This window comes from Aspergillus fijiensis (genome assembly GCF_003184825.1).
Source record: "Aspergillus fijiensis CBS 313.89 unplaced genomic scaffold BO72scaffold_43, whole genome shotgun sequence".
Classification (NCBI taxonomy): domain Eukaryota; kingdom Fungi; phylum Ascomycota; class Eurotiomycetes; order Eurotiales; family Aspergillaceae; genus Aspergillus; species Aspergillus fijiensis.
The window spans coordinates 16,011-29,783 of NW_024469019.1; the positions used below are offsets into that span (position 1 = coordinate 16,011).

At 54.5% G+C, this 13,773-nt stretch overlaps 4 protein-coding genes across 4 annotated transcripts in view; 3 read left to right on the forward strand and 1 right to left on the reverse strand.

Annotated features, from left to right (window-relative positions):
- Window positions 1–945, forward strand: part of BO72DRAFT_514796 (phosphoglycerate mutase family protein) — a gene marked incomplete at its 5' end in the record, with an annotated part of 1,813 nt that extends 868 nt beyond the window's left edge. The window contains one exon of the mRNA XM_040949532.1: window positions 11–945. Coding sequence (XP_040798925.1) covers window positions 11–468 — 458 coding nt within the window. The 3' untranslated portion in view covers window positions 469–945. The remainder of the gene's footprint in view (window positions 1–10) is intronic.
- Window positions 628–2,352, reverse strand: BO72DRAFT_450195 (mitochondrial 54S ribosomal protein uL22m). Its single transcript, XM_040945195.1, has 2 exons — window positions 2,240–2,352; window positions 628–2,154 (listed from the first exon to the last, which is right to left on the reverse strand). The coding sequence occupies exons 1-2, from the start codon at window positions 2,286–2,288 to the stop codon at window positions 1,016–1,018; spliced, it is 1,188 nt and encodes a 395-aa protein (XP_040798926.1). The 5' UTR covers window positions 2,289–2,352; the 3' UTR covers window positions 628–1,015.
- Window positions 2,353–4,856: 2,504 nt separating this feature from the next.
- BO72DRAFT_187216 (U6 snRNP complex subunit PRP24) lies at window positions 4,857–9,496 on the forward strand. The gene is made up of 4 exons (XM_040939507.1): window positions 4,857–7,820; window positions 7,876–8,103; window positions 8,158–8,514; window positions 8,567–9,496. Exons 1-4 carry the CDS (start codon window positions 5,235–5,237, stop codon window positions 9,317–9,319), a joined length of 3,924 nt encoding a protein of 1,307 aa, XP_040798927.1. The 5' UTR covers window positions 4,857–5,234; the 3' UTR covers window positions 9,320–9,496.
- A 2,015-nt stretch (window positions 9,497–11,511) lies between these two features.
- BO72DRAFT_383568 (uncharacterized protein) lies at window positions 11,512–12,411 on the forward strand (the record flags this gene model as incomplete). Its single annotated transcript, XM_040941518.1, has 4 exons — window positions 11,512–11,611; window positions 11,693–11,748; window positions 11,884–12,174; window positions 12,235–12,411. The coding sequence occupies 4 exons, from the start codon at window positions 11,512–11,514 to the stop codon at window positions 12,409–12,411; spliced, it is 624 nt and encodes a 207-aa protein (XP_040798928.1).
- Window positions 12,412–13,773: the final 1,362 nt, after the last annotated feature.

A 13,773-nucleotide genomic window follows, 5' to 3' on the forward strand; every position in this document is an offset into this window, starting at 1 on the left:
CCCCCCCTAGCCCCTAGTCCCCTCCGCAACCAAACTCACAACCACCCCCAAAAAAAGCTCCTCCGCGAAACAATCGGCCAACACACCTGCGACGGCCGCTCGACCAAATCCGCCATTGCAGCCGAATACCCGCTGTACCGCATCGAACCGGGCTTCGCCGAGGCCGACCCCCTGTACGACGCCCGCCTGCGCGAGTCCGACTCGGCCCGCGACAAGCGCTTCCGGGATCTGTTCCAGGACATTTTCAGCCACGACAACAACACCTTTCTGTCGTTGACGGCGCACTCCGGCGCCATTACCAGCATCCTCCAAATCACGGGCCATCGCGCGTTCGCGCTGGAGACCGGCGGCGTGATCCCCATCTTTGTCAAGGCGGAGCGCGTGGCGGGAGCGCTACCACCGATGCATGTGGAGCCGTGGTTTCCACCGCCCGTTTGCAAGGATGGTTCTGTCCCTCAACTCGGGTAGGGAGGGTAGCTGCTGCTGCTGCTGCTGCAGTTGGGCTGGGTTGGGTTATGTAGGGCTGCCCATGGGTATTGTTCGTATTCTTGTATAAAAGGCTTGGTTATTCGGTAGTAAGGCCATACTAATACTGTCCGGGTAGAGGGGGCCAATAGGTTAGAGGGATGGAGGAATGGATAGACCGTATATAACGCAATATATTGTACACAGATTCGAGCTCCAGGAAAAGAAGTGACTGCTCATGCAGATGCCATGCATATCAAACACTCCCCAACACACACACTACCTACCTATCTATCAGGTCATGTCAACCCGACAAGAAGAAAACAAAGCTGCCCAGAAACACATAAAAACGAAGAGAGAAATGCTACAGTTGCTTTCTTCAGGGTAAAGGAGGGGGTTTCAAGGTTCTAGAGACATAATACAGGTTTGTGGACGGAACGCCAGGTCGAAGACAAAAAACAACCACGAAACAAAGAAGCTACCCGGTTTTGTTGGCATGAAAAGGATGAGAGAAAAGAAAGATTACAACCGCTCTCGGGATCAGTCCCATCTACCAGGAGTAGTACTGGTTCTGCTGGGTGATGGGGCGATCCGGGAGCGGGGTCCAGAGCTGGGCCTTGCGGCGACGGAGATCGCGGGCCTCGCGCTCCTTCCACTCCCGGATGCGGGTGGCCTCCTCCTTCAGCAGGACGGACATACCGGTGTGGGGAGGGCGCATCATGTTGATGACACCGCGGGCGCGGTGGTCGGCCTCGTATCCGTACGGACCGCGGTTGACCCAGACCTGGTCGATGTAGATGGCGGTGGGGTCGGTGACGGTCTTCTTGGAGCCGTCCTTGAGGGTGATGGTGACGGGCTGGGGGGTGGGCTTCTTGGGAGCGGCCTCCTCGGCCTCGTCGGCCTCCACCTTGGGGACGACGGCGCCCAGCCCCATACCGGAGCGGACGATGGCGATGTTCTTGGCGTGCTTGAGGTGCTCGAGGACGTCCTTGGCGGCCTTCTTCTTGCTGAGGCGCATCTGCAGGATGGCCTCGTCGATGCTCTTGCCGGCGATCTGGCGGCACAGGGGGCCCAGCTTCTTGATCGAGGTCTTGAAGAAGTGCGACTTGACCAGCGACTCGCGCTCCGTGCGCATGATCTGCTCCGCCCGCGTCAGCCGGCCCCGGCGCCGCACCTCGCGGATCACCATCTTCTTCTCCCACCGCAGCCGCGTCCGCGGCTTCGGGTCCAGCACCGCCTGCAGCATCGACCGGTCGCGCTTCTCGACCGCGAACGTCCGCTGCGCCGCCGCCGCCGCCCGCTCCTCCTCCGTGGGCCCTTTCCCGTCGGCGGTGGCGCCGGTGCCGCTGGTGCTGGCGGTCTTGCGGCTCGTCGGGGTGCGCCCGGTGGTGATCAGCTTCGGGCCGGCTTCATCCTCCGAGAAAATCGAGTCCGTGCCGAGAGAGCCCTCGCGTTTCGGGGGCGCGGTGACCGGGCGGATCGTGGGCTTCGGAGCATCGGATTTGCTGCCGCCAAAGAAGAAGTTCTTGATGGAGGAGAGGGCGGACGGCTTGGAGGGTGGTTGCTGCGGCTGCGACTCGGGGCTGGGCTTGTTATTTGGGGCGTTGCTGTCGTTGTTACCCTCCTGGGCATACCGGATGACTGTTGAGGTCAGGGTGCGGCGTGGCACGTAGGTGATGTTGGTCCGGGCTGCAGGTTTGTTTGGTGTTAATGGATGGGGTCACGCATATAAGCATTGGGGATGGGAGGGGATAGTTGTCACGGATGTCCCTACCTGACCGGATGAGGTGCCCGTAGGGTTGGATTGAACCCATTGAGGCCATGATGGGGGAGGATGAGGGGGAAAGGGAGGGGGAAGAGAGGGATTTGCGTGCAACGGGGATCCGGAGATGCTTGAGGGAAAAAAGTGTCGGTTGATTGATGGGCTTGGCTTTTGCGCGAGTGGTTTGTCTGGATGGAAGGAGCACGTCTGCCTTGCTGCCTGGCTGCCCTGCTGCCTGGTAAATGGGGCAACTACAAACGACTAATGACACCGCCACAGAGAGCTGGAGTCTAGGTACTAGCCACAGCGGTAGCCCTCACTAGCCACAACGGCTAGTGAGTTCCCGCCAGCGCCCGAACAGGCAAGGTCGACCGCCGCCGCCCGGGCCCCAGGCGGTGCTCTTTCATTGCAGGGTCATGTGCTACCACTCAAATCCCACCTTAGGCTAACTACTAACAAGCTGACTCGGGAGCTTTCAGTAGTAGTACTAGGTAACCTTGAAACTTATCGAGGATCAAACTGGAATCTAGTGCCGCCAATAAGGCCCGACGGCTTGCTGTACAATTACCTCATAGGCCGAGCCTGCGTCCTTTTTCTCTCTTTCCTCCCTCGCTCTCTCTCTCACTGCAGGTAGGATACCTACTCAGTACCTCAGCAGCCCGCTTAACCCAATTAAGGAACAGCCGCCCCAGCCCTAGAGTTTCCTGTCCTGCTTAAAGGATGTGAAATGAGATCCATGCTCGATGCCATGATGAAAGATTTCACTTCATTGATATGGATTAAGAATCTTGCATGCCTTTATTGCATGTCTTCCGACCGGAACAAAATCGTGTAGCTAGCACCAGCCAATCCTTCAGCCAGCCAACCAACCTCTCGGTCTCTCGATCTAGGCACACCTCTCATACCCGTCACACACCACGGGACAACTTCCTTTTTCCCCGGAGGAGCGGAGAAGGTGTCAGTCAGGGTCAAGTGTTCCAGGTGGTGGTAAGTTAGTGGTGGTCACCCGGCGACAGCACAAGAGACAAGAGACAAGAGACATCGGCAGATCGGAAAGTGTGCTGCTGCGGCCATTACGTCGAAGGATGCTGATGCTGTCCTCCCCTGTCGCCGGTTACACAACCGGTGAAATCGATCGCAGTCGAGATCCTCGGCCGTCATCAAGCAACGTGCACTTTGAAGGAGGGTACGGAGTAGTTATGAGGACTTTACGGTAGGTGTATCCCAACAATCAACATTTGTGATTGACTTCGAGGTCATTCACTTCCAAGTTGTCTTATCCGATATCAGATGGAGCAGCAGTTCAGTTAGTACCATGTACCAAATGGGAACTTACACAGTACATCCGCCATCAAGAGATCCGATGTCATTTCTCATAGTGGGGGTGAACTACACTCACCTTTTGGAAAACATCTTTCTTCGCCAGTGAGAGTCAACCACTCGGCATACTCCGTATACATACTTCCATAATCTGGTAGACTGGCAAACAGCTGGTGAATTAGAAATCAGTGAACTGGAATCGACCTGATACGTCTTAACTTACAGGTTTCAGCGGTTTCTATATAGCTCGTGTGTAGTTCAACAAAGAGAATTGTGGTGGTTGCCATTGTTATTTGATTGTTATTTTTTTCCCTTCCCTAACTTACCCTTCTTTTACTGCTCCAACTCCACCGCGTCGATCCACTGCCTGCCTTCTTCTGCCTCATCCATTCCTGTCATTCGTGTTTTTTTTTTCTCTCCCTCTCATGGTGTCTAGTCTACCTAGTTCTTCAAGTCTCCCGATCCTCTTCCGACTCTTCCTCCTCCTCCTCTTTCTCCGTCTCCTTCCCCTTCCTCCCTCTTACTCTCAACCCACTCACCACCTCATCAACCTCCCTCCCCTCCCCCCGAAAGGGACATCCCGTGCGTGTGAATTTCTCTATCCTCTAATTCCCCAATTCCTATCCACCCAAGAATAATTCCCCAACTTTTTCCCGCCCAAACTCCACCGCCGCTGACTTGCCCATTTTAGCTTCCATTCTATCGCTCGGACCAAGATCAGTTCGTCTGGTTGGAGTGAGTAGTGTGTGCTGGAGACTGTCTCTCTGTTCCCCTCATCCTCATCCTCCCTCCCTAGAGTCTCTCCTCTCTACTACCGCATCTGATTACCTACTATCTTCTCTTTCCCCCCTCCCTTCACCCACCCACTTCGTCTATCCCACCCTCCCCTCCCGCCTTCTCCCTCCATCAGAGGTTCAAAACCCAAGATAAATAAATCTAGAGCGCGATCTTGTTGCTCGCAGCTCTCTCCGCAGTTGTTCTCCTACCTCCGCCCAGCGCCTCACTTTAGCAGTCTTTGGCAAAGCGCCCAACCTGTCAAGCTTCCTCCCACCTGCAACTCAAACCAAAGGCCTGAACAGATACCAGTGATCTTCAAAATCCCGCATCACTTGCATTTGTTTGGTTGCTTTTGCTTTGGATTACTTTCTATTTTGATTACTTTCCCACCTGAAACCTTTCTCCCCCTCCGCCTTCACTGTTGTTTTTTTTTTTCTTTTTTTTTTTTTTTTTCTTTCTCCTTTTATTTATTTTCCCCCGCCGCTTGTTCTTTACTTTCTGAAGTTCCTCTGTTTTCTTCCTGCCGTCGGCCAGCCCACTCAACTGGCCCCGAATAAGTGACGATCGGACCCCCTTCCATCCCACCCTACCCAGACCGACAAGGATATTCAAAAGCAAGAATACGCCACTCCATCTCTCGGTTCCTCAAGACACAGAAGAAGAAGGAAAAAAAGAAGAATCTGGCCAGGTTGTGACGAGTGCAGGAATGGACTCGTTGATGAGGTCACTTGCAACGGTTCCTCTCTAATTCGAAGTTTTTCTTTTCTCTCCTTCGTCTATTCCCTTAGTCTCTCATTCCACTTCGAAAACTTCCTTACGTCAGCACCATAGCTGGCGCTTGGACTTTTGCTTGATATCTGCCGCCCCGGTTTTCGCTCTCGTCTTTCTACCCCGTCATCCCACAGCCTTGATGATGGACATCAACTCCCTCCTTTCGCCCCAGGATTCCAATTCACAGTCCGGGCGCACCACGCCCACCGCCGGGTCTACGCCTGTCAACAATGCCTCGGTTCCCGTCTCAGGCCCGCCGCAGCCAAAACCCTTGCGAAAGTCTCGTCCCGGCGCAACGAAGCAGGGTATGACCTCCTCGCCGCTGGCGCAACATGTGTACGCCCCGAATCAACTGCCTGATCCGTCACCGCCCGCCAACAGCCCCAAGGTTGGTCCTAGCATAGGCAGTGGCAGTGGCAGTGGCAGCGGAACGCCCCCGGCAACCGACTTGCCGCCTGCGAGACAGCCCTCCACTCCAGGTATGGACACACTGGCCGACCTAGCGTCGATGCAGCATCACCAGCCTCAGCGTCCCGGCGCCCCTCTCTTGCGCAGCACCGAGTCCTACGAAAGCCAGCTGTCACCCTCCACCATGTTCCCTCACGTCAACCCCATTTCCCACAACACGCCCACTCCCCGATCCTCCTTCGATATCGCGATGTCCGACGGTCCCCGGGAGACCGCCCAACGAAGCTACTTGGATAGCTCTTTGGTCCCCAACGCACAGCGGCAGGCGACCGACTTATTTGCTCAGATACAGGAAAACCCACAGTCGTACGAAGCGCACGTCCGGTTCATTCGTTTGCTACACGCGGGCTTCGTCAACCACGTCTATCCGCCTAACAACCCGGAAATTCATGGGGATCCACGCAAGTATGATCTGCTTAAGGACATGCGCACCGCTCGCGAGGAGATGGACAAGCTTTTCGCCATGGGCGAAGATTTGTGGGCGGAGTGGATTCAGGATGAGAGTATGCTGGCACAATCGGTGGAGGAACGCATCGCAGTCATGGAGCTCTGCCAACGATCGGTGGAGGAAGAGTACGGCAGCACCAAACTCTGGGGCATTTACGGAGAATGGGTGCTGTACCTTTATAAATCGGCCCATGGCGATGCCAGCCAGAGCTCCTGGACTGAGGAAGATCGGATCGTCGGGCGCGAAGTTTTCACTTGGCCCTCCGTTTTGGAGGTTTGGCACAGGGGAGCCGAGTCAACCCAATGGCGAATCCACGACAGCCATATGGTGTGGGATCGCTTCCTCGACTTGCTCGTCCAGGATCTTGCCCGCAACGCTACCCAAGAGAAGGTGAATCATGTGCGGAACTTCTTTGAGGTCCGTCTTGCAACGCCCCACGCCACCTGGGACCAGACCTTCCAGCTCTTCTCCGGCTTTGTTTCAAACTACTACAACGCGAACTACGAAAACATCATGGCCGACATGGTTGGAAGACACGCCACGGCAGCCAAGGAACAATACTCCGCCCGTGAGGAATTCGAAATCAAGTTACGCAATGCGACCGAGTCCGGCGAGTTGGGACAGGAATATACCTTATTCACGGAGTATCTTGACTGGGAGCTCAAACAAAGTCGTCGGAAACGGCAATTGAGCAATTTTGAGTTCGTCAAGTCGATCTACCAGCGCGCGGTTCTTCGTTTCCCGACCGATTGCCACATGTGGGAGGATTTCATCATGTACCTTGTCAACGAATCGATGCACGGCAACACCAAAACTGCGACGATAGCCACCTTGGACCGTGCGACTCGCCACTGTCCCGGTTCCGGTACCCTCTGGTCGCAATATCTGTTAAGCTCCGAGCGCGAAGGACAGTCCTTTGCGAAGATCGCGGATATCAAGCACAAAGCGACCAGCACCGGTTTGCTAGATGTTGGGGGCATGGAGGAAGTGCTCAAAGTGCATACCGCTTGGTGCAGTTATCTGCGTCGACAGGCCTTCCTGTCTGACTCGACCGACGAAGATATCGACGTGGCGGAGGTTGGAATCCGATCTGCCATTGAAAGCGTTCAGGAGCTTGGCGAGAAGAAATACGGGCGGAACTACCAAGGGGACCCTTTGTTCCGCCTGGAACGGATCTACATCCGCTATCTTAGCGAAAGCGGCAGCTGGGATAGTGCCCGAGAGACTTTCAAGGGCCTTGTCGGTCGGCGCGGTAACAGCTACGAGTTCTGGCTGACTTACTACGAGTGGGAGCTCATCTCCTGGAGCAAGTTTGTGCAGGGAGAAGCCACCATTGACGCCGCCCGGCGGACACCCAACCCCAGCTACGCCACCGCCGTTCTGAAGCAGGCCATCAAGCGGACAGATTTGGATTGGCCCGAGAAGATCATGCAGGTCTATGTCGCTCACTGCGAGGATTACGAAGACTCGGATGAGCTGCAGCTGGCGATCCTCGAAACCCGCAAGGCGATGAGGGCCATCACAGCCCGGCGCGAGCGGGACGCAAGGGAGGCGGCCGCGCGGCAGGCAGAGCAACAAGCCGCAGCCATCGAGCAGGCGACACAAGTCGAAAAGAGGAAGCGGGAAGACGAGGTTGTCGTGAACGGAGCAGCACCTGCCAAACGGGCCCGTGCAGAAGAGTCCACCCCGTCTGTTCTCGTGACGCCTGAACCTGTTGCGCTTCAACGTGATCGCGAGAATGCGACCGTGGTCGTCAAGCAGTTGCCTCGTGGCATTACGGAACATAAAGTCCGGCAGTTCTTTCGCCATGTAAGTACACTGCCCGTCTGCAGAGTCGTGCAGCGCGTAGCTAATGTGTCGGCAGTGCGGTACGATCAACAGCCTGAAAATGTTTTCTGCTCCAAATGGGAATTCGGAAACCGCCATCATAGAATTTAACAACCGAGATGAAGCCGTCGTCGCGCAGACCCGCGATCAGAAGATGATCGATGGACAAGCCATCGAGGTTCAATTCGGGTCAGGGTCTACACTCTTTGTCACCAATTTCCCCCCCACTGCGGATGAACAGTATATTCGTGATTTGTTCCGTGAGGTGACTTCCCCTTCCGTGTGTAGTCAGGGAGCCCACATTGCTAACCTACTGCAGCACGGAGAAATCATTGACATCCGCTTCCCGTCTCTTAAGTATAACACGCATCGGCGATTCTGTTACGTGCAATTCAAGACGTCTGGAGAAGCCTACAGCGCCACCCAACTAGACGGGTCTACAGTCGGCAATGGCCTTCATCTGGTCGCTAAGATTTCTGATCCCACTCGCAAACAAGACCGGCATGGTCCGATGTACGAAGGACGCGAGATTCATGTGAGCAACCTGGACTGGAAGGCTAGCGAACAAGACGTGGAGGAGCTGTTCTTGCGGTTCGGCACCGTTGAACAGGTGCGCATTCCTCGCAAGGTGGACGGAGGCAGCAAAGGTTTCTGTTATATTGTCTTCGCTTCCAAGGTACGTTTGTGTGAACCTACCTACTATTGCATCCCGCTGATTATGTTTGCAGGAGGAAGCCGAGGCAGCTTTGGTAATGCACGAACAAGAGTACCGGTCCCGGCCTTTGCAAGTGAAGTTGTCCACGCCACAGGGGGCAAAACGGAGTGCCACAACAATTCTGTCTCGCGTGTCAGCCTCGCGATCTCCGTCGGTTGAAGCCAACGGAACTGGAGAGGAGGTTTCCAGCAGTGATCGGGCCGCGCGTACTCTGGGTTTGATGAACGTTCCCGACACGGTCAACGATGCACGGATTCGCGCCCTAGTCGAGCCGTACGGCAAGCTGATCAAGATCATCCTTCGGCCAGACCACCAAGGAGCGATCGTCGAGTTCGCTGACATTCATGCTGCCGGAAAAGCCTCGCTGGAATTGGAAGGACAGGAGATTGCTCCCGGCCGGAGATTGCACGTGGGAAGCGTACCGGAAATGCTGAAGCAGTCGGCAGAGAAGAGAGGCCACTCGAGCACCGCCGGCAGCAAGGCGACTACTGAGAAGTCGGGGGCGAGACTCCAACCGACTGGACCGATCAAACGGCCACCGCAGCCTGGGGCGCGCGGAGGCAAGCGCGGTCACCTGGGTGTGAAGCGAGCCACCGGTGGGTTGCAGGGGCAGAGCCACGCGCAGAATGGCGCGCCTACGACCAACACCACGACGACGACGACGATGACGAACAACACAGACAGCTCCGCCCCGGATGACGGACCAAAAATGAAAAAGAGCAATGATGACTTTCGTGCGATGATCCAGCAGAGTCGAGCGGAATGAAAGCGTCCGACGCACTGGATTGCATTGGCGGGTTTGGCGTTACCTCTCTCTCTCTCTCTCTCTCTTTCTCTCCGCTTGCTGATGACCTGGATTTTCTCTTTCTCTCTCTTCCATTCTACATCCCCACCTTTGATGTGTTTTTCTACCATAACTTGTCACCGAGGCGGTGCTGACTCTGTCTTATTTTTCTTTTTTAATATTCTTGCTGGTTGGCCGTGTATTATCATGGACTTTGCTTCGGTCATGGAATCCCCAGCCTCATGTCGGATGTAGATTATTCTGTATCTTTCTTATGATTCTTCTTTTTTCTTTCATCTTGATGCCGTGGGTTCTTTCTGTCTTCGGGCCAGAAGGTTATACTTTTCTTCTCCCCCACCGTGAGATAGGCGATGGAATGATGAGCACGAGTCCAGAGGATGGAGATGGGCACCCTCCCACGTGATTTGATGGGACAAATTCTGTTTCCTTGTAGATTGTAGATTTGTAAATTTGTAGATTTGTAGATTGTCCTTAGGGCATGGTCGAATCTCTGATTTATACTCCAGCATATATCAGGTCAAGGATAGGTAGAGACATAGCTACATGGTTACATGCGTGTCACCGTGCGTGACCCGAACGCAACTGTGTGAATGCGCCGGGCGGAGAAGAACTTGGATCTTGGAACTTACTGGTGGTTGTGTGTACAAGGTATCGGATTGCTTGATTCGGATCCTTGCAGCTTATCTGCTCCCATTATCTTATGGGGGACTGGATCGATGTCGAATCGGCATTACGGAAAGGATACCAACCAACGGAGACGGGTAAAGGGGTCAGGTAGGTTGCATGTATAGCACAGTAGAGTAGATGGAGTATTTCTTATTGCTTGGATGGAGGGGAGGGGAGGGAAGAATTCCAAGGATGGACTTGAACTACGTTACCGAGTCCGAGTGTCTCGTAAACAAGCTCTGTTCATCTGAGCTTTCTACCTCCCCCTTGCTGCTTGCTGCGCCGAACCCTGGTACAGGTTTGGTGGTTTAATGGGTGGGTGAGTGGGTTGGTGGGCGATTAGAGGGGCGAGAGGAATTGCTAGAGAGAAGGAAACTTGGTGCTGGTTGCTTGGTTGCTTGGTCTATACATACAGTGGACTGTAAACAGTAGTTAACTACAGTCCCCGCCAGTCCTGGTGGTAGACGCTTGGACCTCCCCTCCCACCTTGAGGCGGTGGGTGGTGGTGGTGGTGGTGGTGGGGGTGGAATGTTGCAACTATAAGATTTTCTCAAGCTTGGGTGGGTTGTTTTGCGAGGAACAGACATACTGCTTAAGAATGCGTTCTGATGGATGATGATGATGGAGAATGGTGGATGGATCATCCGGGAGTCAAGTCAAGGTTGGACTGTACTGGGGTTCATGATGATCATAAACTGTCCTGTTCTGTACGGTACTTGTACTTGTTGCCTGGAGGGGGAAGAGGTCATGTCATACTATACTCGGTCTGTTTCCGGACGGGGGATGATGAGGTGAGGTATTTTTTTCTGGGCTGGCATGCGGTTTGTTGATTGAGGTGAAGGAGGGGGGGAGCGGATATTTGAAGTGTCATGCTCTCTCCTTTTTACCTTTTGCTTCAGAATGAATTCCGGGCCTTTTTTTTGGGCGGGTTGTGGAGGGAATTGAGTTGCATTTCAATTGAATTGGATTGAATGGAATTGATTGACTTACTTCCATTGGGATTTAGATTAAGAGAGAGCCTCACCTGACCGACCGACCGGCCGGCCGTCTGTCTGGCCCTTTCCTGATCAGCTCATCCATAGTCCTTCCTACCCATCTTTCCACCACCTTCTTCCATTTTTCGCTGCAACAGACCCCTCCGTCCTTTCGACTGAGTGAGTGAGTGAGTGACTGACTGACCTTTGGATTCTTCTCGCATTCCTCTCCCCCCTCTCTACCACTTGATAAACTCTCCCTCATCCCTGTGGTTAGTGTCGGGTTGTCTGACTTATTGTTCCTCCATTACTTCCGCTGTTTCGCTGCCACTCCCGTCTTATCGGCTCGTGCTGTGTCGTCATCGTCGTATCATTTCATCCCCATCCAGTAGAACATACCTGACCAGCACCGACCAGCACCGACCAGCAATCCCTCCGCCGTTCGCAATCTCTTCCGTTCGTTAGACCTGCGACGATAACTACACCCCCCCAAGAAATCCCCCCGGCGCCAGGATGGATTTTCATCTAGTGCCTCGCGGGGAAGATCGCAACTATACCGGGTTCCTTACCAAAACAATTGTCTACACCGGTTCCTTAATATTATTCTTAGCCTGTACGTTCTCTCTACCACGCCCCCTTCTGTTCCTTGTTCGCGCACATCGCAGCCCGAAACTAATATGGCCACCATCTACAGCCTTCGGTTTAACCATCTCCTCGATCGCCATTCCCAGATGGGCTAGCTATGATTCGGTCCGTTTTGCCACTTCCATTTCCCCTCGATGTTGGCCTGTTGGGGGTTTTGCTGGGAGGATACCATTATTTCTGTTGGATTGATTTATCGATCCAAATTCAAGGGACAAGGACTAACGCGATGACGGCATACAGCCCGCCTTCCACTACTCCTACGGCCTCCACCGCCGCTGCTCCTCCGTCGAGGGCACCTGCTGGAGCTTCCCGCAGCGCGAAGACTGCCACGGCGAGGACCGGTACTTCTGTTCGATGTGGCGCTCCGTCGGGTTCCTGATGTCGTTCGCCGTGGTGCTGGAGGGCATGAGCCTGGTCGCATTCCTGATCGTGTTGTCCGGCGGGAAGCGCTTGCGCGAGTCCGGGTGGAAGGTTTTGAGCTTGTTCATTCTGTTATCTGCGATTGTGCAGGCGGCGAGTATGGCGATTGTGGTGAGTTCTTTGTCTTTGGTTAGGGTGGTGGTGGTGGTGCTAACCGTTCCCGAACGACAGGCGTACCTGTTCGACAACGAGAAACGCTTCTTCCCTGGTTGGGTCCTTTCCCAATCCTGGATTTTCTGTACCGTCAGCTGGTGCGTGAGTCTCTTCTGCGCTGCGGCGTTGATCATTGCGGCGTATACGTTGCCGTCGGAGGGTGGATACGAGTTGATTCCGGACCATTCGTTTTGAGGGTTGGATGTCGGGAGGCGAGGGGGGAGCTTGTTGGGGTTCTAATGCGATGTGATGTGATGATACGATACGATAATGACTTGACTCCCTTCGGTCTTATTTATATGGCGTTGGTGGATGATTGACTATGAATTTGTGGGGAATTTTTTCTCTCTCTTGTTCGCTTTATTGCCTATAGTTTACTTTGTCGGATGCTGCATCTGGTTTATAGGTACCTAGTCGGCAGTGGTAGTGATAATGCGGTTAGAGAATATACACGTTAATACTTTAGCCAGGTACACTATCCAACGGATTTTGTGTAGGTGTGATCTGAGTTACTGATATACTGATAGAAATGTGGCAGCTTATGCCGCGATCTTTGTTTGCTGCTACTACTAAGTTGTTGAATGCTAAGCGGCAGATACCCGCGACACCTTGCTGAGATATCATGGTTGGGTGTACATCAGAAGCTCACGACATATGAAAAAAACAAACACAGCTCTCGTCATTGAATCCAGACTCATAGGACAGGGGACTGCGGAATCGAGCTCACATATGATCGCAAGCAATTTGACCCATACAAATGAGAATGAGAACAGTGGGCATGATTTTGGAGGATTCGAGCTGACGACTGACCGGCTTTCTCGATCCGAGCCAAAGGAAAGAAGCACAGATCGACCGGCAGATGCTGAAGCATTGACAGGACGACCATCCCGCCCTCCCGAGTCTCTCTCCACCTTCCTTCCCCTTCACACTCATATCATTCGGGGAAGGCGTTCAGGTGGCACGACAAACCCCACGAACCACCCAAGGCCCATTATACCTGTATCCAAGGAAATCACCTCCAAACCGGCAAGATCTCCACATCCGGAAACTCCCCCGCGGCGACATTCCTGGCCCTCAACTCCAACAACCACTCCCGAATCTCCCCTCCCACCAGCGCCTGCGTCTCCTCATACGACCACACCTCTTCGTTATCTCTGGAGGTAATCCGCTCGACCAACCACCCCGGCACTACCGGCGCACCCACCGGCGGACTTGGACTTGGCCTGGGGGAATGCTGCTGCTGCCGCAGCCGCAGCTGCACCCGAAACCCCACCAGGTCCGGCAGCGTGCGCAGGCGCTGCAGCATCTGCCCCACCCAGAAGCACTGCGTCAGCGCCCAGGTGTCGCGCTCCCGGTACCGCGCCCGCTGGTAGTGCTTCCGGCAGTAGTAGCAGCACCAGAGTGTGGCGGGGATCTGTTTGGTCGAGTGCTTGTTGCGGCCGAAGATGTGCGAGATCAGTTTCCGGTAGTGTTGCGGGTGGCCTGGGGTGGTGGTGGTGCAGGTGCGGGTGTAGGCGCATCTTATGGGGTTTGAAGGGGGGTTGGGGCTGGGGTTGG